The sequence below is a fragment of the Anopheles maculipalpis genome, chromosome 3RL (genome assembly GCF_943734695.1).
Source record: "Anopheles maculipalpis chromosome 3RL, idAnoMacuDA_375_x, whole genome shotgun sequence".
Lineage (NCBI taxonomy): Eukaryota > Metazoa > Arthropoda > Insecta > Diptera > Culicidae > Anopheles > Anopheles maculipalpis.
In genome coordinates, this window is record NC_064872.1 from 63,198,880 (window position 1) to 63,225,658 (window position 26,779).

General features: G+C 45.8%; 2 protein-coding genes across 3 annotated transcripts in view; one reads left to right on the plus strand and one right to left on the minus strand.

The window, feature by feature from the left end:
• Positions 1 to 182: 182 nt before the first annotated feature.
• LOC126561261 (protein disabled) lies at positions 183 to 10,784 on the minus strand. The gene is made up of 8 exons (XM_050217227.1): positions 10,742 to 10,784; positions 10,500 to 10,615; positions 8,730 to 8,828; positions 8,032 to 8,646; positions 7,559 to 7,960; positions 3,964 to 7,093; positions 3,748 to 3,879; positions 183 to 3,222 (listed from the first exon to the last, which is right to left on the minus strand). The coding sequence occupies exons 1-8, from the start codon at positions 10,782 to 10,784 to the stop codon at positions 368 to 370; spliced, it is 7,392 nt and encodes a 2,463-aa protein (XP_050073184.1). The 3' UTR covers positions 183 to 367.
• Positions 10,785 to 15,293: 4,509 nt separating this feature from the next.
• Positions 15,294 to 26,779, plus strand: part of LOC126561832 (LIM and SH3 domain protein Lasp) — a 47,367-nt gene continuing 35,881 nt past the window's right edge. For both annotated transcript variants that reach the window (XM_050218163.1, XM_050218165.1), the window contains exon 1: positions 15,294 to 15,395. In XM_050218163.1, the coding sequence (XP_050074120.1) occupies positions 15,327 to 15,395 (69 nt within the window). In that variant the 5' untranslated portion in view covers positions 15,294 to 15,326. The remainder of the gene's footprint in view (positions 15,396 to 26,779) is intronic.

The following is a 26,779-nucleotide window of genomic DNA, read 5'->3' on the forward strand; positions in this document are numbered from 1 at the left end:
TGATAGAAAGACTTGGTTAGTAACATCACTAAGGATGTACAAGAGCCACGAGGTGTCACTACGTCAGTATCATTGAAACTTAATCAGATAAACGTAATTACTTGCTAGAGAATTCCTCCAAAAAAAACGAAAAGAAAGACACACGACTCAGTGACGCACTGGATTATTGTAAACTTCAGATTTAAACAAACACCTGATATCGGTTGCAGTGCTTGATGCGCATGTAAAGCTTCCGAATGTCCTTGGCCAGTGAGTAGCGCTGATGTTCGTCCTGTTGGCAGCAGTACTGATACTGTTGCCGGGCACTCAAACTTCGGCTCAGCTGGCGACTGAGGAAGTTGCTCTCGATCATCAGGCTACCGAGTAATCAGATGTTATCGTCAAAATTTGCAAAGTTTTTATCCCACCCGGTTGAACCGGTGCCGGCGGTACCACCGCTACCCGCCGCACCATGATGGCCTGCAGCATCGGGACCTCCATTGCCACCGAACGGGTCTCCACCGCGGCCACCACCGCCGGACGAGGAGAAGAAATCATCGTCCTCAAACGGATCGTCGACTTTTTTGGCAAAAATGTTAATACTGTCCGATTTGCGGATATTATCCTGATTAAACAGTTGCTGCTGCTGGTGCTGCTGGTGATGTTGCTGCTGTTGATGATGCCCTGCTTGACTAGAGGTTTTTAATATCTTTTTGTTACTACCATTATTGCTTGTGGCTGCGGTTGCAGCGAGCGCTGGCGCGGGACTGGTTGCGATGCTTGCCGAGGACCAGCCTTGCTGATGTTGCTGCCCATCTTCCGGATCCTGTTCCCCATCGGAACGGCCAGCAAAGTCGTCCTCAAACATGGTCGTCGCTTCAGCATCAAACTTTGACACAGTTACATTTTCATTGAAGCGCAACTTCGAACCACTACTGCTTTGCTGTTCTCGATGGTGATGATGATGATGTCCTGCGGAAGATGCCGGTGGAGGCGTCGTTGATGATGGTGCCTGTTGCAACGTTTGTGAGTGTGGAGGATAATCACCAGAATCCGCGTAACTACCACCGCCAGAGCTCTGATGGGTTTTGTAATGTTGTTGTTGTTGCTGCTGCTGCTGCTGGCGATGATATCCAGCTGGAGGAGGATCGTGTGCGTAGTGACCCCGTTCTTTATCGTTTGAAAAATCACTCGAGAATCGATACGACTTGTGTCCGGGTTCTCCTCGTCCACTAGGAATCGGACCTCCAGTCATTCCACCACTACCTCCGACAGGTGGAGAGTTAAAATCACTCTCAAACCCATCTCCACCGATAGGATGCCCGGCCGGTTCTGTAAACTCATCAAACTCAAAGTCTAGGGGTCGACCACCGGGACCCGGCGGAGCATGTGAATGATTCTTTTGAATGTTACCAACCTTCGGTGGAGTTACACTACCATACCCGGTTCCTCCACCACTTCCACCACCTTCAAAGTACAGATCTCGACTATTGCTTTTCTTCATGCGCCTGAGCGCTTCCTCCTCGTACTCGTATCGTGCCATCTTTTTCGCTTCCTGTGCAATGAGGGCATCGTTCATGCTGCGTCCTTCTTGCCTTGGTGTGGACGATTTACCATAGTATCCAGCCGTTCCAGGTCCTCCGGCTGGTTGTTGCCTGCGCCCACCATAGTACGCCGGACTGTCGTCCAGCGGTTCGTCCAGAATCATCTTACCACCTGGCACATCATCTTCATCATCCTCATCATCGTCATCATCTACGCCGCCACCTCCAACTCGACCCCCTTCCGGTGCATCGAAATCGAAATAATCCTCCTTGGTACGTGGCGGGTATCGCATCGTCGCATAGTTGGACGTCCGCATTTCGACTTCCTTCCGGTCGGCACGCGTTCGACTCTTCTTACGAAACCGTCGGTCTTTTTCACCATCCGAACCGACCAGATTCGTACCAGCGGCGGGTATCATTCCACGCCCACTTCGTCCACCACCAGCACCACCTTCGTTGTAACGTCGCTGTTCCTGCTGTTCCGTTGCGCTCGAGGGCCTCTTCCACGGCATGGTACCCGCCGCGGAACTGGCACCTTTCGAAACACCCCACACATCATCGTCCAGCATCATCATCATCTGTTGCTGCTGTTGCTGTTTGCTTGCACGTCCAATATTTTGACTAGAGCGATGTAAACTGTTGCCACCACCAGACCGTCCACCACCACCACCTCCGCCTCCCATCATACCGCCCATTAGATCTCCCTCAGAATCCTGGTCCAGATCCTGATCTAAACGGGCACTGCCAGCATTTCGTAGGCCACGGCGCAGTGACCGACTTTTGTCCAGCGACAAGTATCGATCCCTTTCACGATATTCTGCCCGACTATCCAAACTGCCATAGATGTCGCCACTACCGAAGCTACGCTGCCGGTCCCGACTGTCGTACGATTCGTTGCTCTCGCGGTCGAAGCTTTTTCGCTCGCGTTCGTAAAAGTATTCCCGCGCTGCCCGCGAATCCCGGCTGGGCCTTGGTTCGTACATACCATCATCATAGTCTGACCTTCTCCCACCATACCCAGCATCACCCGTATACGGATCGTAATCATACCGGCCACCGCTACCTCCTCGCGAAGGTTCCCTCTCCCGATAGTACTTCCGCTTGTCGTAGCCTTTATAATCCCGACGATCGTAGGCCGGTGGTAAGCTTTTCGGTTCCCGCTTTTCGTACGGTGGCCCGTATGTACTGCGCTCGTAAGCGTTCCTATCGAACGATCGTGAACCACGCTCACCGCCCGGCGGCCCACGCGTATCGTCATCCTCCGTCGGGGAAGACCACGTCGGACCAACGTGATGATCGTGATACCAGTGCTCATCCTCAAAGTTATCCCGACTGCGCGAACCAACGCCACTCTTCATACGGCGCCGCTGCTGTCCACGCTGATCCTTAACCACCACCATCTCGTCATCGTAGTCCTCGTCATTGGAATTGATACGCCGCGGTGGCATGCGTGGATGGTGATACCGTTCACCGGAGGTAGGATGGTGATGGCGCATCGACGGATCGCCCGGTGGATGCATCGAGGAACGTTTCCGATAGTCCGGACCGTCCTCATCCCAGGGGCTAACATCGCGCGACGATGACGAGGTGTGACCTTTCGAAGGCCACCGCCGTCCATACTCGCGCAGATCCGTTTTTGTCCATTCGTCTTTGGGGTCGGAGGAGCAAGGCGACTCGGGACCATTTTTATCACCACTTCCTGCAAATGGAAGAGAAAGAAGGATTATATTAGTGTTGGGAAAAGTGAATTCCAATTCCAAAACGTATTCGAATCTTCGAATTCCAGCCCTTCTTCTTCTTAGGCTTAACGACCTTTAAAGTCATGCCGACCATCGAAATGGCTTACTAGACTGCCGATACCACGTAGTTGGTTAGTCAGTCCTCACTACGGGGGGACGGTCCGGATGGGATTTGAATCCCGGTCCTGCCGTTTGAAAACCGGCGCCGCTGTCGCCTACACCACCGGGGCGCCCCAGTCCTATTGGATATGAATATTAGAATCCAAATCCGAATAGCAAATAGCGTACATTGAGAACTGACATAATGCTCCAGGAGTACCCAGCGAACAAAATCATCACAGGCAACAAACCAGGACCAGGCTCACTATAGTAAGAAGTGAAATTTTGTCGGCCGGGATGCTTCTCACTATGGTGAGAAGCATTGCTCCTGGGCTATTTGTTTATGAGCGACTAAACCGATACGACAACAACCTGAGTCAACTTACTTCTTCCAGAATCGTGGCGCAAATCTTGCCTTTTGGCCGGGTGGTGCGACGACGGTGGTGGTGGTTCCGGTTGATCGAATACTGCCCAGGATTCGGTCGCATTGGTAGGCGTCATCCGGGACAATTTACCTTCTGTGCGTCAAAATAAACAAAAATAAAAAAATAGTTGTGAGTAAAATTGTTTACCTTTTCGCTTTGCATATTTATAATGCAAACCTTCGTTGTTATCTCCTTCCGGTGATGATTCACCATCGCCGTCACTCATCGATCCGGAAGAACGCTTATCACTGGACGATTGGCCGCGTGGGGCCGGAGTCGGTTTGCTTCTGCTGCTTTCCTCGCCTCTTCGCGACATTGGAGACGGTTTTAGGATGGGACTCTTGGCCATACCAATGGACGCTTTAGAACCTAGCGGTGGAATCGGTGACGTACTCATATCACTCAACCCACCACCACCAACACCCCGACCCGTTTGTGCGTTATGCTGCCCTAGAGAGAGGGTTTCGTACTGTACCATGGTGCCACCGTTGCCACCAGTTGGTGATTTGCTTTTCGGACCAATCATATCATTCAGCAAAGTCGTAGAGGTGGACATGCTTGTCGGTCGGTACGGTGAAGTTGAAGTGTTTTGCAACAGCGGACTTCCCTTCACTGCCAAGCTCGACTGGTTGTTTGAGCCCGTTGGTGCTGGCGATAGTTGATCGTTACTGTGTAGGGATAGATTCGAAACCGCTTTCTGCATTAGTTCGTCTATTTCGAGATCTTCCCGGGGTGTTGTTGCGTTGCGGAACTGTGACTGAGCTTGCAGGTCATCCTCATTCATATCGGCATCGGAAATATTGATTTCTGGAGAAGTTGTTTCCAGTGGTTGCTGAGCTGCTGCTGCCGGATCCTCCATATCGTCAAAATTAGCCTCAAATTTGGCATCATCGTCCAGCTCACGATCTTCGAACGAGGACGATTCCATACGCGCCATTGGTGCCTGGGCTGGTTGTGCTGGTTTTTCGAAAAGATCTTCTACCAAAATTATGTCCCGCAAGGCTGCGTAGCGATCTTTCGCTTGGGAAATTACTTGCGTAATTTTTGTATCGATCTTTGTTAACGGTGGTCCGGTGTGTGTGAGTGGACTAATGGATGATCCTCCGAACGAACCGAGAGTAGGCAAAGGAGAGGAAGAACCACCCATACCTCCCTCACCACCAATAAAAGCCGGTGATAGACGATTCATTTCTGACGCGACTTCTTTCTGTAAGTCGAGCGAATCTGCTCGATCATTCTGACTTGACGATCGTTGTTGTTCTTGATCGTGATCGCTCGCCGTTCCGTCTGGACCAATTTCTTGTTCAATAATCTCCCTGAACACTGCGTACTTGTCTACCACCGGTTGGGTTGAGTGTGACGCATCAATCCCAGCTGACGATCTCGTGGGTTGTAGATTCAGATTATCGAAGTTGGCGACAAATGTTCCGCCGGATCCACCAACTCTTGAACCACCGTCACCACCTCGAGGCCGTTCGTCTTCACCAAAGTTATCATCAAACTTGGCCACAAACATAGCTTCATTTACATCGTCAAAGTTTACCTTAAACACAGGTGATTCGCTCACACTTCCCTCTAATCCAGTCGTATTATCCTGGCTGATGCTGCTGCTCGTTGCCCAAGATGGCGCCGCTGAGGGTGGTGGCTGCGTAGCGGCGTACTTGCTATTTTCAATAAACTCCGACAGGTACGTGGTCAGCTCGACGAGCGTCATTGTGCTCAGTTTGGACACGGGTACGCTCAGCTTGGTCGCCAGCTCGTCGATACCGAGCGTTAGTAATTGACTGAGCGTAATGTCGGGCAGGAACGAAGCGGACGAGGGCGCCGGATGGTGATGTTCCAGCTCCTTCGAAAAGTGGCCGGAGGGAGACTTTGATGTCGGCGGTGGCGTAGGTTCGTCGAGATTACGCGGATCCGTCTCCGACTGCTTGCGGGTGATGGTGTTGCGTGTCGTTTTCGAGGCGTCTTTACGCTGGGGCGGTGGCAGTAGCGTCGGTATATCCAATGCTTTCCCAATCGGTGCTAGATAATCGTCGTCATCGGTACGAGTTTTTTGTGGTCTTCCAGGACCAACGGTTTCACCCGTCGTACGACCAACCTTACGAGAGGGTAGCGGTAATGGTGGCGCATCGGAACCAGCCGATGGAGATCGATTGCTTTCGTACTTCGAACCAACATAATCGTAACGCTCTCTGGGGCCATGACTTGATACCTGAGTGATGGTGGATCCAGAGCTACTTGTTCCGGTAGCGTGGGAAGTTCTTGGCGAAGGTCGGATAACAATGTCCGCAAATTGTTTCTTCGGCGGCAGCGGTGGTGGTTCGATGTGCGAGCCGGAATCGGGCCGCGGTGGAGGTTCCGGTGCCATTTCCGTTTCGCTCAGGGAATCACTTTCCTGCAGACGACGCATGTTTATGCTGTTGGAGTCGCGTTTGGAGAACTTTTGACCGAACAGGTTCGGTTTCATCTTTTTCGAGCTGGAACTAAGACTAGAAATTACATCGACCGTGTTTTGCTTGAACACGCTACTCGCTGCTGGTCGATTACGATGCGCGTTCGGTCCACCCGTTTGCGATTGGTTCGATGAGGATGCGTTGGCTTCGGAAGATTGTCGCTCAAGGCGTTTCTGGCTAATGTAGCTGGCCCAAGATTCGGGTGGTAAATTCACCTGCAGAGGCCCATTGTAAACCGAACCATCCTTATCCTCCGTGTTGGATTTTGGATCCTCCGTCGTATCGGATGGTCTTATGCCTTCGCTACCACCGGCATTGCGAGGTGAAGCGTTACGGGAAAAGTGTGCCTCGAACGGATCGAGCTGAAGTTTGGAAAAATCGTCATCCTCCATAAACGGATCAACTGATGCTGTTTTTGATCCACTACTACAGACGAGTGAGTCTATGAGGGGCATATTATTGCCAACACCACCTCCGGAAACTCCTCCATCGCCTCCTCCACTTGCCGCTGGTTCGGCACTGTTATTGCTCTTCATTGCCTGTGCCTCATCAAAGCTGGCCTTAAATAACTCTCCACTACCGCTAGCCAGTGTAGAGATGTTGCTCGCGTTTAGCGTTCCCGAGCCAGTCAGATTTGCTAGCGAAGCGGCATGATCTTCCGGTGCAAAGTTTGCGTTGAATGTGCTTTCCTTGCCGGACAAATCTTTCAACACCTTCTTGGGTGGGTTCTTGAGCTCTTGGAAGAAATACTTCTTGTCGATGTATGGTTTGATTTTTCCCGTTCCCAGCGGGTCCAGATCGGTGAAAACATCCGTGTAGGAGGAAGGTTGTGCCGCACCGGTTGATTGAGGAGTCTGCAACATAGAAAAAAAAATGTGACAAAAGTTAATCGACCAAACATAAAATGAAATTTTTAAAGCACTCAGTGGAATCTTTCATATTGCAATATTATGCATATAATATATATATATATACATATATATATATATATATATATATATATATATATATATATATATATATATATATATATATATATATATATATATATATATATATATATATATATATATATATATATATATATATATATATATATATATATATATAATATGTATAATATTATTATTGCATTGGTTGGAATATTACAAGCTCCTTGGGCGATTTTGCAATCATATAGTGGAATCTTATATTAAAGCTAGAGGAAAATTGCAATCATTTGGTGGAATTTCTGCTGAACAATTAGTTTTCTTCTATTCTGGTTTAATACAAAAAAAAAACAAAACGAAAAGTTATCTTCAATAGTTTCCTTTACATACCTTTCCCGACTCGTCCGAATTCTTCGGTTCGTCTGAGTATCGTGCAGGTTCCGGATCGAAGCGCGACGTGTTTGGCGGAGAATTTAGCCAATCATCGTTCTGCACCGAGTTACTACTAGTCAACGTGTTGCCTCCTGCCATACCAGCGCGATCCTGCGATGGTGGTGCATTGCTATTGCCACCGCCACTAGAAGAAGCAGTATGGGAAGCTGTAACCGTTGCACCACCACCGCCACCACCACCAGAAGCGCTGGATTGTGTTGGAATGGGTGGTGCCGGCATTGGAGGAGGCGTTGAAGATACGGCCGGACTCGACTCCATCGTTGGAAGGTTTTCGTTCGAACGGTGTGTCTGTTTCTGATGCCGTTTGCTTGACTCGGGCGGTGGTAGCAGATTGTACGACTGCAAAAAGGAAAGGAGCAAATAGATGAACAATTCAGACGCCATTCGGACTCTGTTTATCGGCAACTTACGGGCGGAATATTGGCAAAAGAATCTCCAAACGGATCATCGTCCAGCACACTTTTCCCCGGCCCTTCGCTCGGTGTGATACGTTCCATCTGCGTTATGCCACGCTGAATGCAGCTCAGCTCTTGCTCGAGATCTACCAGATCTGCCACCGATTCGGGTGACTTTTCACTCTTTCCCGCGGTCATGCCTTTAATGCTACTGCTTGGACCAACGATCGACGATCCACCGAGCGCTCCTAGTGCACTCGTGTCGCTCGAATGATTCTTGCCATAGCTTGAACCACCGCCACTGTCCAGCGTAGACGTGTTGTTGGTGGCGCTGCTGCTGCCGCCACTCTTCGCGGCGAGCGATGCCGTCACGGCCTGATGTTCGTGGGCCGTTATTTTACTCTGTATGTGCTGCCGGGCCAGCTCAATCTCTTTCTTCTTTAGCTCGAACACGACTTGAAACAGGTCGCGCATCGCCAGCACTACCTGGCTGGCGGCTTTGTCGGTTTTGATGCCGAAAAAGCGATGCCCACTGTCGGGGGAACCAAAAATATAGCCAAATGCACGCGAATCCGTCATGTCCTGGGCGATGAACGATATTTTGTGCACGGGATGGTGGTAGAGAGAATCCTACAATCCAATGAAAAAGAAAGGGAGACGACACGGAAATCAGTTTGGGATGTCAGAGAGGAGTGTTTGTGTCTGAGCCTTACGCCAGTTTTTTCGTCTCTCAACCTTAGGCCATCGATCGTGACGTGTATCGTGATGCGTTGCTTGTGTTCGCCTGCGGCTCGTATTGCCATTTTGAGGTCCTGCAAATGTAAAACAGCAAACAAACGTATAATGTCAAGCTTTTTTTAATACGGCGACCTTCCGATGGGCTGAAAATAGTTCATTATTATTTTTAGATGGTACCAAAATGGAATGGGAAAAATTGGGATTGTTCGCGATTTAATTCTATTGACCGTACGGTTCCAGTACGCCTCAATAGAAAAAAAAACATTACATATAAATCATTCCACTAAACGTAACTACATTCGCACCCAATTCCGCATGGTTGACTCCACTGTACAGTGAGAGAAATTCCTATAAATAGCAACACATTTTAAAAGATATTTTGAATTTGGATTTTAGTAAATTATTATCGCTTACTTTTTTATTTTAATGCTTTCATACTAATTTGAGTTGTTGATATTTATTTACATAAAATTTTTAGAATTTTGGAGCATTGGAGGAAATTTCTATAACCGTTGTTGAATTATCAATGGTTAGTCCTGTGGCGGCCATAATTGCTTGTACGCGAACTTAGAAATTTAGTGTTCTAGAAGTGTTTTCTATAATGCAACTTCTGGTGCAATAATCTTGTTATTTGATCTATTTGTTCCATATAGTATTAAATTGAACCAAAAGGTCAAAAGTATATGTGCGCTTATAGAAATTTCTCGTACTGTATACAAACTGTGTACCACCTCTTTCCAATTGGCCGACCCTAGAGCGGTTTCAGTGGCAAAACGTGCAAAAGCGTATCATATTGTTAGCAACTAAGCTACAATCGATCGACCGACCACGCAGCTATGAGACAAATTAAGCACCAGCGGATTTCAACATTTGATACGCCGTGTGGCAAACATGACCTCAGACCGTTGCCACAAAGCGCACTGTGTCACAATGCATAACGGTGCTGAACCCCGGGCCCAGTTCAATCAAGCGCGTCTCCAATCTCCGCAACCAAAAGGTGCCAAGGTATCCGCATCCGTGGTGTATCGTATCTGTTTTTGTCTGGATAGCACACACAGACACACATACACACACTCCGTGTCGCAGCTATTCAATAAAACGTAACTCCATATTACGGTAACAATCCGCAACGAAACGTCGTACATGGCGCACGTTCCGGTGTGCAAGCGGGTTTTATGATTTATATGTTTTGCCATCGTAAATTTGCCAATAAAAACTCCAAGCTCACACACACACACACCGTTGCGCACATGGTAAAGGGTTCCAGGCGCTTGTTTCTTCGCGCCGGTTCTGTCTGCTAAGCCATGGGGGGTGGGGTGGAAATGAACTGGCGGCGGGTAAGATAATGCGCGTCCGGCAAGCTTGAATTGAAGCCAATTCAGCTGTATGTTTAGTGTGTGTCTGTCTGTTTGTCTGTTTCCACATTCGGCACCGGCATTTTATCTCATCATCCCGCTGCTCTTGACAAGAGATCGCGCGAATGGCGGTCCATTTAAACCTAGCCCAGATGATGATGGCAGGCGTGGTTGTTGAGAATGATGCATTCAAGGGACGGGGTGTTGTGCTAAATATAGCACACCGGACCGATGATGAGCGGGAACGGCCCTTTATTCTTTCGCGTTCTTCTTTTCGACACAGATTTGTTTTGATTTTTTTTTTTTTTGGGTTTGTTTGTTTGATGCAGTTGTGTGAATGAGAACCTCCTTCCGCCCCTCCCTCCAAATCACACCACCGGTTTTTCATACCTGCAGCGCCTCCTGGCACATCCGGTCTCCTCTGGCCTCACCGACCTCTAGGATGCCGATGAGCTTGGCCTTGAAGCTTACACCATCGCCGAAGAACCGCCCGGGTTCATTTCGATCTGGAAGAGAACAAACAGAAATAGGCCGCATACGCGAGGCACGGTTAGAAAATCGATATACCAGGTGCGTTTCTTGTCTTTCTGGTTTCTGATCAAACAAAATAAGGCACTATTCCAGGTTCTTACGTCGCAGAAGCCCACGATCCGTTGAGCGCGTTGTGTTTCTCATCCTGCTTTATCGAATGTGTTTCACGTTACTAGGTAACCGATCGTCGTTGCCGTCTATCGTTGATTCACATGAGCACATTAAAGATGGGAATGACCATCCTCAGGGACATTCACAAGCACATACACGCACACGCAGTGTAGCAAAACACTTTCTACAAGACGAGAAAACCTTCTTGCATTCTTTTTGCAAACCAATTACAAACAACGACACTGCACACACTGTGGTACGGTGGTGGTAGGTAGCACACAAAAGCAGCAAAAAGTTGTGCATGCAAAACAAACACGACCGCTGGGCAGTCAGTCTGGAAAGTGGCGATGGATTCACACCGACGATAAAGGTGACGACCGACAATTATCACGTTACGCGACGGATGGATGCAGCCAGAAGATAAACTAGAACGATCTGTGCAGCGCTATCGCACGCTATCTCGGTAGGGTCTCGTGATGGATAAAATAAATCCTATCAGTTGCCGTTGCCTTCGGCGCACTACCGAAGGACGGAGGCTTCTTCACGGGCGGTATGCCGCACGGCACATACGATCATCGGTGCTTGTTGATTACTCATCGCTGCGGCTGCATTATGATTTCATGATGATTTGATATCAGGCTGTACGTCACGGTGTAAAAGCAACACAAAAAGATTTAAAATTACACATAATGAAGATGGAGGGACACACGGGACACTCGCGGGAATAAAGATGAATTGAGGGGATGGTTTTGGTGAAGATGATTTTGGTTCGCACAGACTGTTTGTTTACAAACGACAACGACTGACAGTGGTTCGAAAGAGGCTTCGGACTAAAATTGTAGATCGATTTTCGATGTACAATTACTGCTGCAAGCAAATCGCACTATGTATTATTTTTGCAAGCAAATTCAAATTTATAACAGCGCAAGAACGATGATCAGTTTTTGTATTATTGCGTAAATTGTAGCTTGATTTATACTCTTTAATAAAGTGAAGAATTGTTTTTGACAACATTGCGTTACGCATATCATCGCCGAAGAATTGCACATCGTTTGACATCCGTTTTCATATGCGTACGCCGTAAAGTATGCAATTCATTGTACTCCAATGAGCATCTGCTATATCCGTTTAGGACTTTTTAAAAAATAACTAAAGAAAATCAATTTAAACCTGAAAACCTGAAACTGAAAACTGCATAAATCGAACATAAATTAGAACTTACATTTTAAAGGACTGGTCTTCTTACGAATCGTCTGCATTTTCCTATATTTTTGGTAGACTAAGTTGTTGGGATCAATTCTGAATGATTTCTATTGGGCCATGGTTGCGATGAATAACGGATGCTGCTATCACACTAGTAATTCGTCACACGGCTACACTGCTACGCTCCATCTTAACTACAACCGGAAAATGTAGCACTCGCGTAGAATTGCACCACATGGTAGCTGGGACACTCAAAGATGAAGCACCAACGTTTACGAACGGATAGCAGGATGACTCAATCGTCTGCTGCCGAAGCTGCCTTGTCAGGATGTTACCACTTCAGAAATCAACTGGAGAAGGAGGCGCCACGATAAGAAAATACTGCCACACTACTGAAACAAACTTAGGCACGACGGTGAGGTCATATGTGATCTGTCTACTGGTATCGGAGTATCGATTTGATAGAGCACACGACCGAAATAATGGAACAACGTTGACAAAAATAGTGCACACAATCACTCAACAAACACACTAGGGATCACTAGTTTTTCGAACCGTTTAGGTATATTATCTCATCATTTGCTTCCCAAACGATTATGCAAAATGCAATCAACTTCAAGATTAATTTGCACAATTATCACCCAAAAGAAATGTGGCTTTCTATGCGAGGATTCACTAAGCACTTTTGCTAACCAATTTTCACAGAAGGAAATAGGGCAGTTTCTTCTCGTTGTACACTTAAAAAAAACTTGACAAACCCACGGTTCGTCGACGGTTGATGACGGCAGACACACGAAAAGATGGTGTAACGTTAAACGCTACTAGGGGTTGCCGGTTCCGTGGTCGGTGTATCGATTTTTCCACCCCTTGGGCTAACTCGGGGACTGGATAGCACACCCCTGTGTGTCTGTGCGCGCGTGTACGTGTGTACGTTTCTACATCCCTTCTTGGGGGGGGGGAGGAAACGTATTTCTGCAGACTAAACGGGACTTTTACCTAAACGCATTGAAATTGCTACTCTAAATCTAATCAAGTACACTTTCGGGTTTTCCAAGTATTATTTGTGCATCTTCTTCATCCGGATTATGTGAGCACAGGTTTTGCCTTTTTTTCTTCCAAGAAACTACTACACTTTTCTTCACCTTCTCCAGGGAGTATTGGGACGGGTGTCACTTTCTGCTGGAAACTTTGCCTGCTCTTTTGACTATTTTGTAGGTCACAATTTTCCAGCTTTTCCACTGCAAACCACACAACACTTTATGATATCTGCATTGTACGCGATTAGTGCAACCTTTTGCAAACGGCTATTTGCCCTACGCAAGCTGTTCGGGGGCCAAAATTTCGCCGTCTAAACACACCCGACACGAGACGGCACCGTCCGGTTTGCTGCCATTTTTCATTGAAAATTTTCCCACAAGAAAATTGGTCGGGTCTGTTTGTGTGCGATGCGCGTAGGATACACCGTTTCGTACGTACCACCGACCGACGGTGTACTGAGACAATGGTATGCGTGTATTCGTGTACACATCCTGTGTACCACCGTTGATGTGTGTGTTAGTGTTGGATAGTAAGGATACGCAGGTGCATTTTTCGTCACTGACAAGTGCTTGGGAAAAACGTGGAAAAACTTTGGATGATACGTTGAATGAACTTTAGACGTTTGTTTTTCAAGAATAATATGTTTAGGTGGTAAAAATACAGAAAATGAATTGATTTTTAATGGACAGGGAAGAAATTATAAAGGTTCAAAAGCAGTAATATCATGAAGTAGGCAAGATGCCTGTTAAAAGTCTTGAGACACCCTGTAGTGTTTAAAAAAGATCGTTAGAAAAGGTTCGTGCTCTAGCACGTGCTTTACTAGGAAAAGGATATTTGGCTTCCTTTGCGTAGTTTATCTCACACATTAAATGATTTAATAATAAAAAGTCTTCACTGTTACATTCACTTTTTAAATAATTCACAACGTTGCGTTAGCTTTTAAATTAGATTAGGCACTGCACTGCACCTCCGTACATTAAATTTTCCATGCCTATCCTAGGAACTAAATCTCAATTCTCACTATAGTGAGCAGATGCTTCTCACTGTAATGAGAAGTGACATTTTGCTCCCGGGGTAGCGTGAGATGGAATTTAATATTCAATCGAATTGTTAAATTATTCCCACTCATGGATAAACTATTAAAAACAATAGTTATTAAACTTAATATTTTATGTTTGAGGTCTGATATTATTTTTGTAAGATTTTACAATTTCTTTAAACAAATAAGAGCAATAGTTAAAAATTCTAAGCAAAGGGAGAAGCGAACACAACATTCCTGCAAGGTAGTATTGGTGTCGCCATGATGCGCAAGTGGACTTTACAGAGAGCCTTGAGAGCGCTCCGTTCAATTCAAACGCGTCCGTGAGAGCAACTGTTTGACCCAAAAAGTCTTCCTCCTCAGTCAAGCACACACATCCCATGCTCGCGCTCCCGCTTGCTCGCTGCACGCGTATTGCGAGAAAAATAAAGCCGCTTTCGATTTCTCACAGTTGGATCATCTCTCGCAAACCGAACGGACGTGTGTACCGCAGCGGTAACGTGCCCGCGTATCGAATTGTTTTGTTTTAAATTCTAACAGTTAAAATTATGTTAGCATTGCTAAAAGCGAACAAATAAATCGTTTAACGCGCATAAGCATAGAGCGGCTAGCTCCCGGCGTTTTTCGCGACACCGAGTTTTTGAAGAAAAACGTTGTGCTGTTTGCTTTTTTCTTGTGTTTTGTTTCCCTGGTATCTTTCCGCCGTGTTCCGGAAACCGCGTTCCTCTAGGAAGAATTCTAGGAAGGTGTGCTAGGAAGCGCGCCCTTTGCTGTGTTGTCACTGTGCGTGCGCGCGCTTGTGTGTGTGTGCGTTTGTGTGCCTTCCCGTGCGTGTGTGCGCCACCGTTTGAAGCGCGTAAAAGTGATCTTCCACGGTCTGGAGGCAGAGTAGTAAAAAAAGATATAGAAGGTAGTGCACATCACCCCACCCAGCACAGCTGGCAAAAAAGGTAGCAGCAACAAAAAATCCACCTAACCCGGGTGAAAGTTCCCCAAAAAAAGATCAATTTGGGCTTTCTTACGTGTACGTGTGAGTGCGTGTGTGTGTGTTTGGCTTTATACCCACTCGATGTGTGTGTGTGAGTGCGTGGTGGGTCGATTTTTTGGTTGAAATTGAATTGTGCCCCGCAAAACAAAAAGCCAATCGCAGCAAGCATAGCCGAGCAGCATCCGAGATATCAGCATATTCAAGTGTGCAGCAGCAAGCATCATCCGTGAGAAGATCAACGGTTATCTCTGGCGTGTCCTGTGTGTAAGTCGGTGTGTACGGAAAGGATCCTCACGCGGCCGTCAAAATGAATAAATCCTGTGCCCGGTGCCAGAAGGTGGTCTATCCGATCGAGGAGCTGAAATGTTTGGACAAGGTAAGATTTGCGTGAGGGTCATACTCTGCAACAAACAGGGCGGCAAAGGGCTGTTTTTTTGTGTGTCTCTTTGTGCGCGCTTGTATGTGTTGGACGACGATCATCTTCGATCAGAGGAATCCGCGCACTCGAGCGAGGGCGTTTTTGTTGGTGTGCGTGAGTACGGGACGCTCGCATTCTCGCACACCTTCAAACCTGGAGCCCGCAGTGATCTTTGGTGGCTTTTTAAATATACCCACTTACACATACAAACACGCACGCGGAAAAGTCACCAAACGGTGTGGAATGCTGCCAGCGAGGGCTCTGTCCTAAACCCAGCTCACAAAAATGTCAATCCCTTGGAGCTGGTGTTTAATGTTGGGCCATTGATCCGGATATCCGGTAGGATTATTTTGGTGCGGATCACATTTCCTAGCTCCCCTGGAATGCCGATGGTACGGTGAAGCATTTTCTTCGAGATTGATTTCAACGCACCGATCGACGAGAAGCTCGACTACTTGTGTTAAATCACACTGTACATGTGCTGTTGTGTGTCGCCATGACGTCATCAGCTGGCGTGACAGTGCGCCGAAGGCTTAGCTCGAGAATGATCGTGCAAATTGTTGCGTGTGTACTTAACTGCTTCGCAATAAAAAGGGGAATACGTAATAAAAAAAGCTCCTCTCAAATCCGGGTATGAGAAAAACAAACAAATTCCACTGAAAAATGCCACTAAAGTGATTAGAAAAAACATGCGATCTCGATAGTGCGAAATTCTTTCGTTTATGCGTGTGCGCTTTCAGTACTAAAATCGGGATACAGGTAATGTGATAGTAGCGGACATGGCACAACCATTTGTCGTTGATAAGGGGGCTCGTGTTACACAGTGGGACATCAGCAAAAAAAAAACGGTCACCTACTATCAGTCGCTTGTGGCCGCCACGGTCGCACAATTTTTTCCACCCCGTCACATGACGATGATGAAAATAAATCATGCGCAAAGATTGTGCTAATGTAGCGATCTGCTCGTGTGTGTACGCGCGTTTTGGTTACTGTGTTGATAAGATAAGAGTTATAACGATTGCTAACCGACTAGAGACAGCCACAGTAGATCAGGAAAGCCTCGGAAGGTTAAAAATTCACCTGAAGGCTGAGAAGTACTCCTTCTTGCACTTTCCTATGGATCCTCATGGATGTTGAGGTACATGCAAGAGGGCTGATTGGCAACCCTGATCAGTTTAAGAAAAATCCTTCACCCAAAACACCTAATGGGTTGGGATGAATTGGGACATTTTAGAACATTCATCACAGCGTCCCTGTACTCCGATACGACCCTGAGTCATGCAAACAGATTGTCCAAAACCGTTGAAATCCTCAAACTAGAGGAAGCTGGTCTAAAGAATTTATGCTTCATCATGTCATGGAAATGGTAAAGAGCTATACAGTCCAGTCCACTTGGCTAGAAAAGGGAATTAGGGGGGCACGAAATTTTTTTTTGAATTTTTGAGAATGGCGTACAGGTTTTCGAACGCAGAATCCTGCGATCAATCTTCGACGGCGTGCAAGAAGACGAGTTTTGCAGGACGAGAACGAACTGCAGACTGCGGGGTGTCCACGGAGGGTCCAGTATTGTCCGGAGCACCCGGAGGTAACCCGGATAAAGAGTTAGAGACCGAGGAGCCTAGGTTTATTATCAGAGTTGTAAACTGACTCGTAGTGAGGACTGACTTATCAACTACGTGGTATCAGCAAGTCTAGTAAGCCATTTCGATGGCCGGCGTGACCTTAGAAGGTCGTTAAGGCAAGATGAGAACTGTAGAAGGGTGTCCTATGCGACTGTCCGTCACTGCAGACAAAACTTAGAAGCTTGAATAAATTTAAGAACAAAGTCAAAGAAAAGTTCTGATATGAAGGGCGATCTGATGTCATAGTGACATCAGTGGCGTCGATCTTCACACGGTTAGAATGGGTCTCATAACTCATTCAGATCGTCCCCTCTTAGTGAGAACGGACTATTCAGCATCGGTTAGAATCAAGTTAAACAAGCTACAACTGTCAGAACCATTTAGATGAAGTAATTCTTGAATTGTGTGAGTCATAAGAATATCACGCATCGACCAGTACATTTTAAGGTGTCTCGTTTCAAATAGGAGCCACTGTGTGTGACTCACATGAGTGGGAACCAAACAAACACATTTGCGCTTACTTTATTATTTCTTTTACCAGTTTTGAGGTTAGTCGATTTTCGGTGTGAAACTAACCGGGCCAGTTTGTTTTTGTTGATGCGGCATTGTTGACTGCGACCTTCGCACAGACACTGGATTGAGGTGGGTGGGAATATGGAGGGAGTTTATGTTTGCAAAATTATGCTTACTTGGTTTGCGAAATACAAAACCTATAAAACCACCATCCCAGCCCAGTTTGTAAATGATGGTTGCACCACGACAAACAGTGGCGTTTCGGAAAAAAAAACCGCTAGTGGATGCAGTTTTATACGTTTTTTTGTTTATTGCATCCCGTACATTTTTTTTATGCAATTCACGTGAACCGTTGGAATGTCGGGGATGCCGACACCTTGAGCGCTTACATAGTGCGTGCGTTTTTTAATGCTGAATGTTTTTTTTTTTTAATGTTTTCGAGCAAGGAAGGTTTGTGATGGAGGTCACGCCAGTGGGTGGCGTCTCGGTTCACATACCCACACGTGGATTACTAACGGTGGCATACTGGTTTCGAGTCGAGTTTCAGCGGCATACGGTTTGCTACTCTTTTTTTTTACGCAATAAAACAATTATGAAAACATGTGTTTTCCACTGTATGGAGTTTTTCCACTGCTCGGTGCTGGAATGGTTGGAATGATTGTATGCTGGAAAAAAAGGAAGGGAAGGGCGTTTGATGCAAATGCAACCATATGAGAAGAGAGGCTCATCCGGTGCGAAACGGCCAATCAGCTAACACATGGTTATTTATCATTTGCTGCATCAAGTTGGAGGGAGGCCATGGCACGTGTGGAAGGGTAGGAAATTGAATTTCCCATGTAGCATGGGTATGGGCTAGTCGTTCACCAGCACTGTGTGTATGTCTCTTGGTTTCTATCTTACAACAGTGAGGATACATTTCAATTAAGCATTAAGGTTGAAAATTAAATCACTTTTTGCCGAAGAAAGCATACGAAAAAAATTTTCTCACTTACGTACTATCCTTGCGAGTCTAAAACCGGAAGTGTCTCGTCCACCAAATGCGATCGAGCAAATCCTACTTCTGCTAGGCAACGTAAGGAAACACAGAGCATAGAGGTTTGCCGCTTAAATCCTGCTTTTTGCTTAAACTCATCGCCGGATGTTGTTGTACTTCGGCTAAGCGCACCACACGACGCCGGTGCTACGATCTACTGTGCATCCCGAAGAAGCATCGGGAGAAAAGAACCACCAACTTCTTCTGCACCATTCATTTAACGCATCCAAACGGAACGGCACGACAAAGGCGACGGTCATGGTCATAGGGTCGATGGTAGACGGGTTGGGAAGGGGCGGTGTGGCAGCAGTGTGTAAAATAAATCTGTGCGCACCCGGTGGAAAGCGAAACATCGGTTTTTCTTTGCTTTTCTTGCCTTTCTGAGTATGCTTGTGAAGTATTTTCCTACTTTATTTGACGCAGCTGGTGTGTGTGCACGGTGGCCACCACAAACCTGGAGCTCGGAACAGAAGGTCTGGCCCTGTAAGTAAGCGAATTTGCGCTGCTTCCACTTCCACTTCTTGCCACTGCTCCGGTCGGACCAACGGGCGAGCGAGAACAGATGATTGCTTGTCCGAGACACGATGGTTAGGAGCTAAACTCTATTTTCATCAATTTCAAGCTTCGTTTATTAGATGATAAGCAGTTGGCAAAAGAGCAGTTGGTAGTCCCCCCCTCCGAGACACGATACGATCAGAATTGAAGATTCGCTGGAAGAGAAATAGCTTAACGAAACTCGTAGCGCTATTTCAATAATGGCTTCCGTATGAGATCATCAGCTGATCGTGTTTGTATGACTTTTTAACAGCTTATCTAAAAATAAAACTACAAATTAGTACGTGTTGTGCTCACAGTATGGAAGATTCTTTCTTGGGCTACATAAAGAGAACCTTTCCCCGTATTGAGCGTCAGGAAATGAACTTCCTTCTCAAGAAGTATCGCGCCGGAAGGTGTGGGCACTTTCCCCCTTAGATCTCGGCGAGTCCCTGATCCAAAGTGGCTTGACATTTGATCGCGTGTCTGCTCATCTGTCGGCTGGATGGATGGCAGCAGGCGGAGCTCGGGCAAAGTGAGATGTTGAAAAGAAAAACACAGCTTTAACGGATTATTTACAGGCTGCAGACGACCCGACCTCTAATGCACCTTAACCATTGGAGTTTGGCTGCATTTGCACACCGAAGCACAAAGCCGCACTGCATCTTCCGGCAATGCATGAACGCACAGAACCTCGCTCGCGCACCGCACACATACACGCATAGAGAGGGCCGTTGCCTTGAAAGGGAGCCCCGTTTCGTGCTGGAAGTAATCGGGTTTTTGGTTTACATAAAATTATTCTGAACGCAGCTGGGTGATGCAGTATGCTAGTCAAACTCCTCTTTAGCAAATTAGATTTGCTCAGGGCAAATATACGGAAAGAGCAACAATGAATCATAATCATTTGGTGGTATTCTGTGTAAACTGTGGACTCGATTCTTGAACACGTGGCTATTGCGTGGCGTTATAAAATTAGCCGAGCAAATTAATTTTGCTCTACCAAAGACTGATGTTGATTCATCATTCTCTTGTGTTGTTGAATAATGGTGCATGATTCATGGCACTCCAATAGCGTCCGCGTCCAATACACCGAACGTTGAGCATCTCTTCCCTGATTTGGTAATGAATTTTAGACTTCCCACAGAGTGAGCGACAAATTTGGCTTTATTGGTCCTCGAATGAAGAACTTCCCTTTTTGTGTTTGCGTGTTTTTCTATCTGCACACACGCTGTTTGAAATAGGAACAGGAGTTTTCAGTTCTTGACGTCGTGATGCGAATTTGTTGTACTTTCGACTCAGTGGACCGATAGGCCGTGTGCGCGCCATTTGCTCAAGTCCAATAAAATACAATCAACGTCGGCAGATGAGGGTGGGAGATGAGCAATTTTCATCAATTGTCCTACCATAAACGTTGGTACGCACGCGGTACCGATCAGTGTGGTGGTTTTGTTGCGGCCAGCGTTGTTCTAGCTGTTGTTTGCTGAAATTGTTTGTGCGTATACCTAATCATGTGCATCACAATAAGAAGGTACGTTTAGGGAATTGGTTCGTTCCAGATGTTTAGGACGGTTGTGTTGAGCGCGTTTGAAGGTGCAGTAATCATCCTGCCAGAGCATTATCTTAACCGTACAAGGTGTGGTCGTCGATAGATAATGATTGTTGGCAATTTTTGGGTAGAACAGATGTGCCTTCAGAGCACTACCATCTCCTAGTCCTCATCGTGCAGCCTCACGGACATTACTGTAAGTGAATGAGCAAATATTTCGCTGCCCGATCTTGTAGTGGTTGTCGCTGATGATCTCAAGCACCGTTTTCCTCGGCTTTACGATTTCAACCTTCAGAATCCGCAATTTTAAAACCTCCGCAGCAAAAATTCCAGCTACAACACAACCCCATCTGTTCGTGATGAGTTTGACAATACCGGTTGTAAACGTTATGGACCGGCTCTGCGCCAAAATGACGTAAGCGATCCGGTGTTTATGATGTGCGAACCTCACGTCATCTGGTCGCTGGAATAGATCGGGTGCTGTTCCCCACTAGAATATGGGGGGGAGGAGTATTAGATCACTGGACATGTAGACCGTTCGATTGGTAGTATTTGTAAAGCTGATCGTGCAAATTAATGTCTGGTTATTTTTTTTTATTATCGAGCACGAGAAGCTAATCGGAAACTAAGTCGTCATATCGGGAGGGAGCTGCGCGAAATGAAGTGTGGCGCCGAATGTAACACTTCTTGCAGCGAACGACGACGACGTGTTCACCTTGAGATGTAGAGTATAATAGCTAAGCTGTTGGAGTCCACACAGCTGCTGCTGCTGGCGCTTTCTAGTGGATACTATCGATCACGTTTTATTTGCTGCCGTTGAATCGAACGTGATTCAAACGTCCGCACACTCTCTGCACAATGGCGCAGTCTAGATGATGAGGCGAGACACATTCTTTTAGCGTATTTTTTCTGTTACAATATCTGACCCCCCCCCCCCCCCCCCCCCCTCCCAGCATTCCGCGACTGTTGTGTGCGTATTTGCGTGTGCTTTTGTGCAACCGTTAGAAGTTTGTTGACTGATAGAAAAACGGGTCGAACAGCTGCACAAAAGGGAGGGTGTACAGTTGTCGCACCCTGTTCGCAATGCACGTCACGGTTGCACAGATTGGCAGCACCCTCTCGGACAATATCGATGCTGGGCTGTGCTGTGTTACATTCAATTTCGATCGATATTGACCACAGTCACTGGAGGCGAAAGAATGTAAGGGATGACAATAACGGTGACGTACAGGGGTGGTCACAGTGTTGCAGCTGCACTTTGTTCCTGCATTAAGGGGTGCGTTTGTTGTAACGTGGGACACCGCGGTAACCATTGAACTAATTGTGTTTTGGTTTTTGGTTACGGTTTGGGAGACGTCGTGTGTTTCCAATAACTCGTGTTCTTTCTTGCAATTAGAATCGATACATTTGGGACTTTGATTACACGGGTTTCAAAAGATTTTTGGGCACAAATTTCAACAATCGCAACAATTAGAACAGTGTGACTAGAGCACAGGGATTATTAATTATCATTCAATTGATATTTGATGCTATAAATAAAATTTTATAAGAAAGCCATCAAGATCTCTCTTGCCATTACCACGAATGTCACATTAGACCTGATTACCACATACAAATTGCCAAGACAAGTTGTCAAAAACAGAAGATTCGAAATATGACAGCCGTTTGTATAGTCTCTTGGAAAAAATAACTTAACGAAAGGCAAACTTACAAGTACACTGTCAAGAATTTGTATTCTCTAACACAAACGGAGACTCATATTTGTCAAACTGTTTTCCGTCAGCTATTTGAAACGGAATGGCGCAAAACTCACTGGTTCCTGCGTGTTTCCTGTTGGTTTTCTTGTGCAGTTCCAATCAAAATGTGAGTATTTTAATTCAGAAAGCCAGGGATGCCACTACGGAAGAAAAAAACAATATCGTCAGGCATCTTGCTGCTCATTTGGTTCCATTTCTAATGAAACCAAATTGTTGACCAACGTTCTCTTCCTAAATATTTAAACACTTGTTAAATGCCACGAAGAAAGTTGGTTAAGAAATTGCTATATTAAAATCTTTCCCGGTGTCATTTTGGTAACTTCCCTCCGCAAGAAACCGCAGGGTAGCAGCCAACATTTCTTTTGGCGTGAGTCCTTTTGCCCTGAAAGGCGTAAACTTTGACTCAATCTCATTAAGAATACCGAGGAAAATTTTCTTTCGATACGAACATTTTTCTGAAATCTGAAAAAAACAACCAGGAGAACATATCAAAACAGGTTTTACAAAAAAGTCTCAAGATAAACTCACGCTTGAATGGTTAGTTCCAAAGGATCGATCATACTACGAAGCAGCCGATGTTGTTTATTAAGAACTTCCGTGCTTTCATCATCACTACTGCTATCATCGCTCACATGATTTGAAAAATCATTTTGATATCAAAATATTACGTAGAACACAAAATATCTTCTCAGTAAGAACATTTGTTTACACTTTTGGCTTTGTTTTTCTTGGTTTCATCACTTTGACAGATTGATTTTGAAGATTTAACGAAACAAATTGCTTAACGAAACTTGTCTGTCACAAAAACGTTTTCATAATGCAATTTTTTTCCGTTTGTATTGACAAGCTTGTATTACAATTGCAAGCTCCGTTTGTAAGAGATAATCAGGCCTATTGTTATCCTTTTAAATCATTCGAATTCGAATTCGAAATTGGTGGGATCAGCTCACCGTTGTGTACTGTGAACTGCTCCACTAATTCTGATTCTAAGCAGCCAGTAAATTGCATAACCAAAAAGATATTACGATTAATATGTTTTTCTAGTTAATTTGTGTATTACGTTGACATGTTTCTTTGTCCTTTTTCTTTCTACCATCATAAAAAAAAAAAACATACAAATCGATACACGAGAGGTTGGCAGCAAAACCTGTTCTCCTTGCAGATCGGCCTGTTTTTATGAACACCAACGCCGGCCCTGTTTTTTAGCCTTCACCGTAACACGCCGAACGCATATTATGCTCTTAACGTGTGCGCGATCGAACGTGACAATTTTGCTGCCTCACAGACCCGAACTCCTCCCAAACTTTATCAGCCGGCCGCCGCTGATGGAATCGCTGAAGTAGGCTGATGGGTCTTATGTCAATGTTGATGACGACGATGTTGATAGACAATGTGGACAAGGGGGAGGGGGTGTTCGGGTTGGAATTTTTATCGGTGAATATTTAACATTCCAGTGTGTCACATTCGATCGGCGATGGCAACATGCGAGAGGCGCGCACATGTGTTCGAATTCATTAACGCGATCGTAGAACGTATTTGGAAGTAAGTTCCGCGTACGAACGAGCGCTACTAGCTGCTTTCGTTTTCCGAAGGAGCGTGTATGGTTGATTAGGCAGTCTGATTTGCATTTGCTAGATGCCAATCGAGCAATCGTTTTCTATTCACTTTCTCCTGTCACCAGAGAGTGGCAGTGATTAGAATTATGAAATATCTTAATTTTTAGTGAGCAGATAAATAAGTAAGTTGTGGAATACGTTTATAAAAATGGAACGGAAAGGTATAAATGAGGTCACCGCGCACGAGTGTTTGTGCGTCCTTAAGCTAAAGGGTAGCGACAGCAGCCACAAGAAGATCAGTTGAACGGGCCGTTGTGCAGACCCCTGGATGTTGTACAGAAATGGAAAAGTTGAACCCGACCAGATCGTCATGAAACTGAAAGCTGTTCAACAAGTTGTCCAGCTTGCAGTCGACCTGTAGGTACGTACGATCACCACACGCGTCCCCGCGGTTTATTGTGCACACGTTACCCGGACGGTCGGAAACGGATCGAGATGTGAGTAGATCATCGACTACCGAGCGTTCCAGCTAGCTTACGCAATGGGGAAAATAATTATACAAATCATAGGAAGCAGACGCGGGATGATGTTTAAGTATGTATATGCAGCACCAGTATCAAATGTACGAGAACATACTCCCCTGTTTGGCACGACTCTATCCGAAAGCGATCTGGACCACATCTTCGGTAAATGGATTATAATGTTCGAAACCGCCTGCGGAAGGATTGTTTATAATGTGCATTAATGTAATTGCCAGTGCAGTAAAGCCGCTGGCTGTTGCTTGTTGGAGGGCCTGGCTTTTGCTGTACAAAACATGTAAACATTCATTCATACCTGGGCCCCGTCGGCTTGGTTCGGACACCTGGGGGGAGGGTGCGTAATCTAAACAAGCGACGCGCATAATCGACCCCAACGTTTTGGTCCAGGGCTTAAACTACGGCAATTACGCAATCGAATGTTTCAGTACCTTGCGTCATCGGTGAGGACCGCGACACACAGCCTTTATGTTTGCTGTGTCTAAGCTGTGTTGTTCTACTTGAGGAAAACATTGCAGAGAGTGGGCAAAACATAGATTGTTTTTATTTATTTGCTACTTTAAATATATCTGATGATACTGCTTTTGAAGAATCACTTTGACGTACCCACTGTTGAGAGAGTTATTAATAATTTTGTCTACTTAAAGTAGCCATTTGGGGAGTTCTTTCAGACCCTAACTGTAGTAGACAACTTCGCTGGATCGCTTCTTAGGGACGGCAAGGTCACATGTGCGTCTCGCTGCCGTTTGCTTAATGGTGGTTTCGACCGATTTCAGGCAACTTATTCGCTGGCAAATAAAACTAACACCATCGTACCATCGCACGATGCTTTCCGCGATGGTCGCCGCGACCAACATTTCTTGGGCGACGGACCGGTTTCTTTATGGTTACCGTCGAGATCGGTTTTCAAACGACCGTCGTCCACTGTTGTGCACAAACCTGTTCGATTGAAGCATATCATCAATACAGCTACACTCAGACAGCCTCTGTGTGTGTGTGTAGAGGGGGTGTGCAGGGTTTGGTGTGCCTGTACATAACTTGTATCAAAAAGCCCAACACGCGCGGAGCCTACCGAATGTGCAATCGAGCATAAATGTGTGTCTTCCCGTAGGTTTTTGCACGTGAAGAGTGAGAACAGTTGCACTGCCGTGTACGCCGGACGTTACCCTTGATTGGTCGTCCGGAACCGCTTCAAACTATGGGAATGAGATTGTGTCAACTGAGAAAACGGCTAGTGTGTGGGGTGAAGATTGAACATAAAAATACAACCCCATTCCACAACAATCGGACATTGGATTTAGGGCCGAGGAAAGGCCTTCTTCACCATTTGAACTTGAGCTGGCGAATGTCGGGATGTGAAGCCACTGGAAAAGGGGATGAAAAGACTCTGTTTTTGTTTTGATGCACATTGGCACCGTCCGAGAGTTCGTTAAAGGGTGGCTATTCGGTTCAGTTTCAATTAGTTGAGTTCCGTTTTTGTCAAACTGCAAAGCTAATTGTTTAGACAATAACATGTTTTCACTGACATCGGTGGAGCTTGCCTTACGGTGTCAGCAGTGGTTGCCATTAATTGGTGTCTTGATCTGTATTCGGTCGAATTTGCTAATGTGTTTTGTAAAGTAACTGCCGGCCTTACAATGTTCTCCGCTCAGTTTAGTTCTCACAATTAAAAATAAATTTTGTCTTAGCTTTGCTAATCTCTTCCTGTGATTAATAGCTGTGCCGCTCAAGATGCAAGACCTTGGAAATTGGACGGAGGAATGATTGCAGATGAGTGAGACAAACGAGAAAATAATTTTGCATTTCATAAATCCCATTTTTAAGGCTTTGCGTTTGCTTTATTTGCCAAAAAAGTGATAAATAATGTGCCTTAAATTTGGAAAAAGATATTAACTATCTTTGTTTAAGATTTTTAGCATAAATCTTCCTGTTGCTTGACTTTAAGGAAAAGTACATTATTTTGGAGAATGAAATACCTTTTTAGTCAAGCCTTTATTTGCATCTCTTTGGCGCAAGTGACGCAGTTACATCATGAACAGTTTTTGGTGGTGTCTTTGTAATAGGCCTGCCAGGCCGCTGGAGTGGGAGTACTTTCTCCATATGACCCGTTGGCTTCAGCGTACCGTCATCTCAGACATCTCAGCTTCTGCCTTTGGAACGGCGCCAACACGGAACCTGCATAGTAATCTACCCGGATGCAATATGACCCTTGCACACGAGCTTGAGCTTTTCGTATCGCTCGGAT

Bases quoted from the DNA above. Each gene is read 5' to 3' on its own strand.
- LOC126561261 (XM_050217227.1), bottom strand. From the start codon at position 10,784: ATGAGAAACACAACGCGCTCAACGGATCGTGGGCTTCTGCGAC. The intron at 3,880-3,963 runs GTTTGCATTATA...TTTGACGCACAG, and splicing joins GGAAGGAGATAACAACGAAG to AAGGTAAATTGTCCCGGATG. The intron at 3,223-3,747 runs GTAAGTTGACTC...TTCCATTTGCAG, and splicing joins GCGCCACGATTCTGGAAGAA to GAAGTGGTGATAAAAATGGT.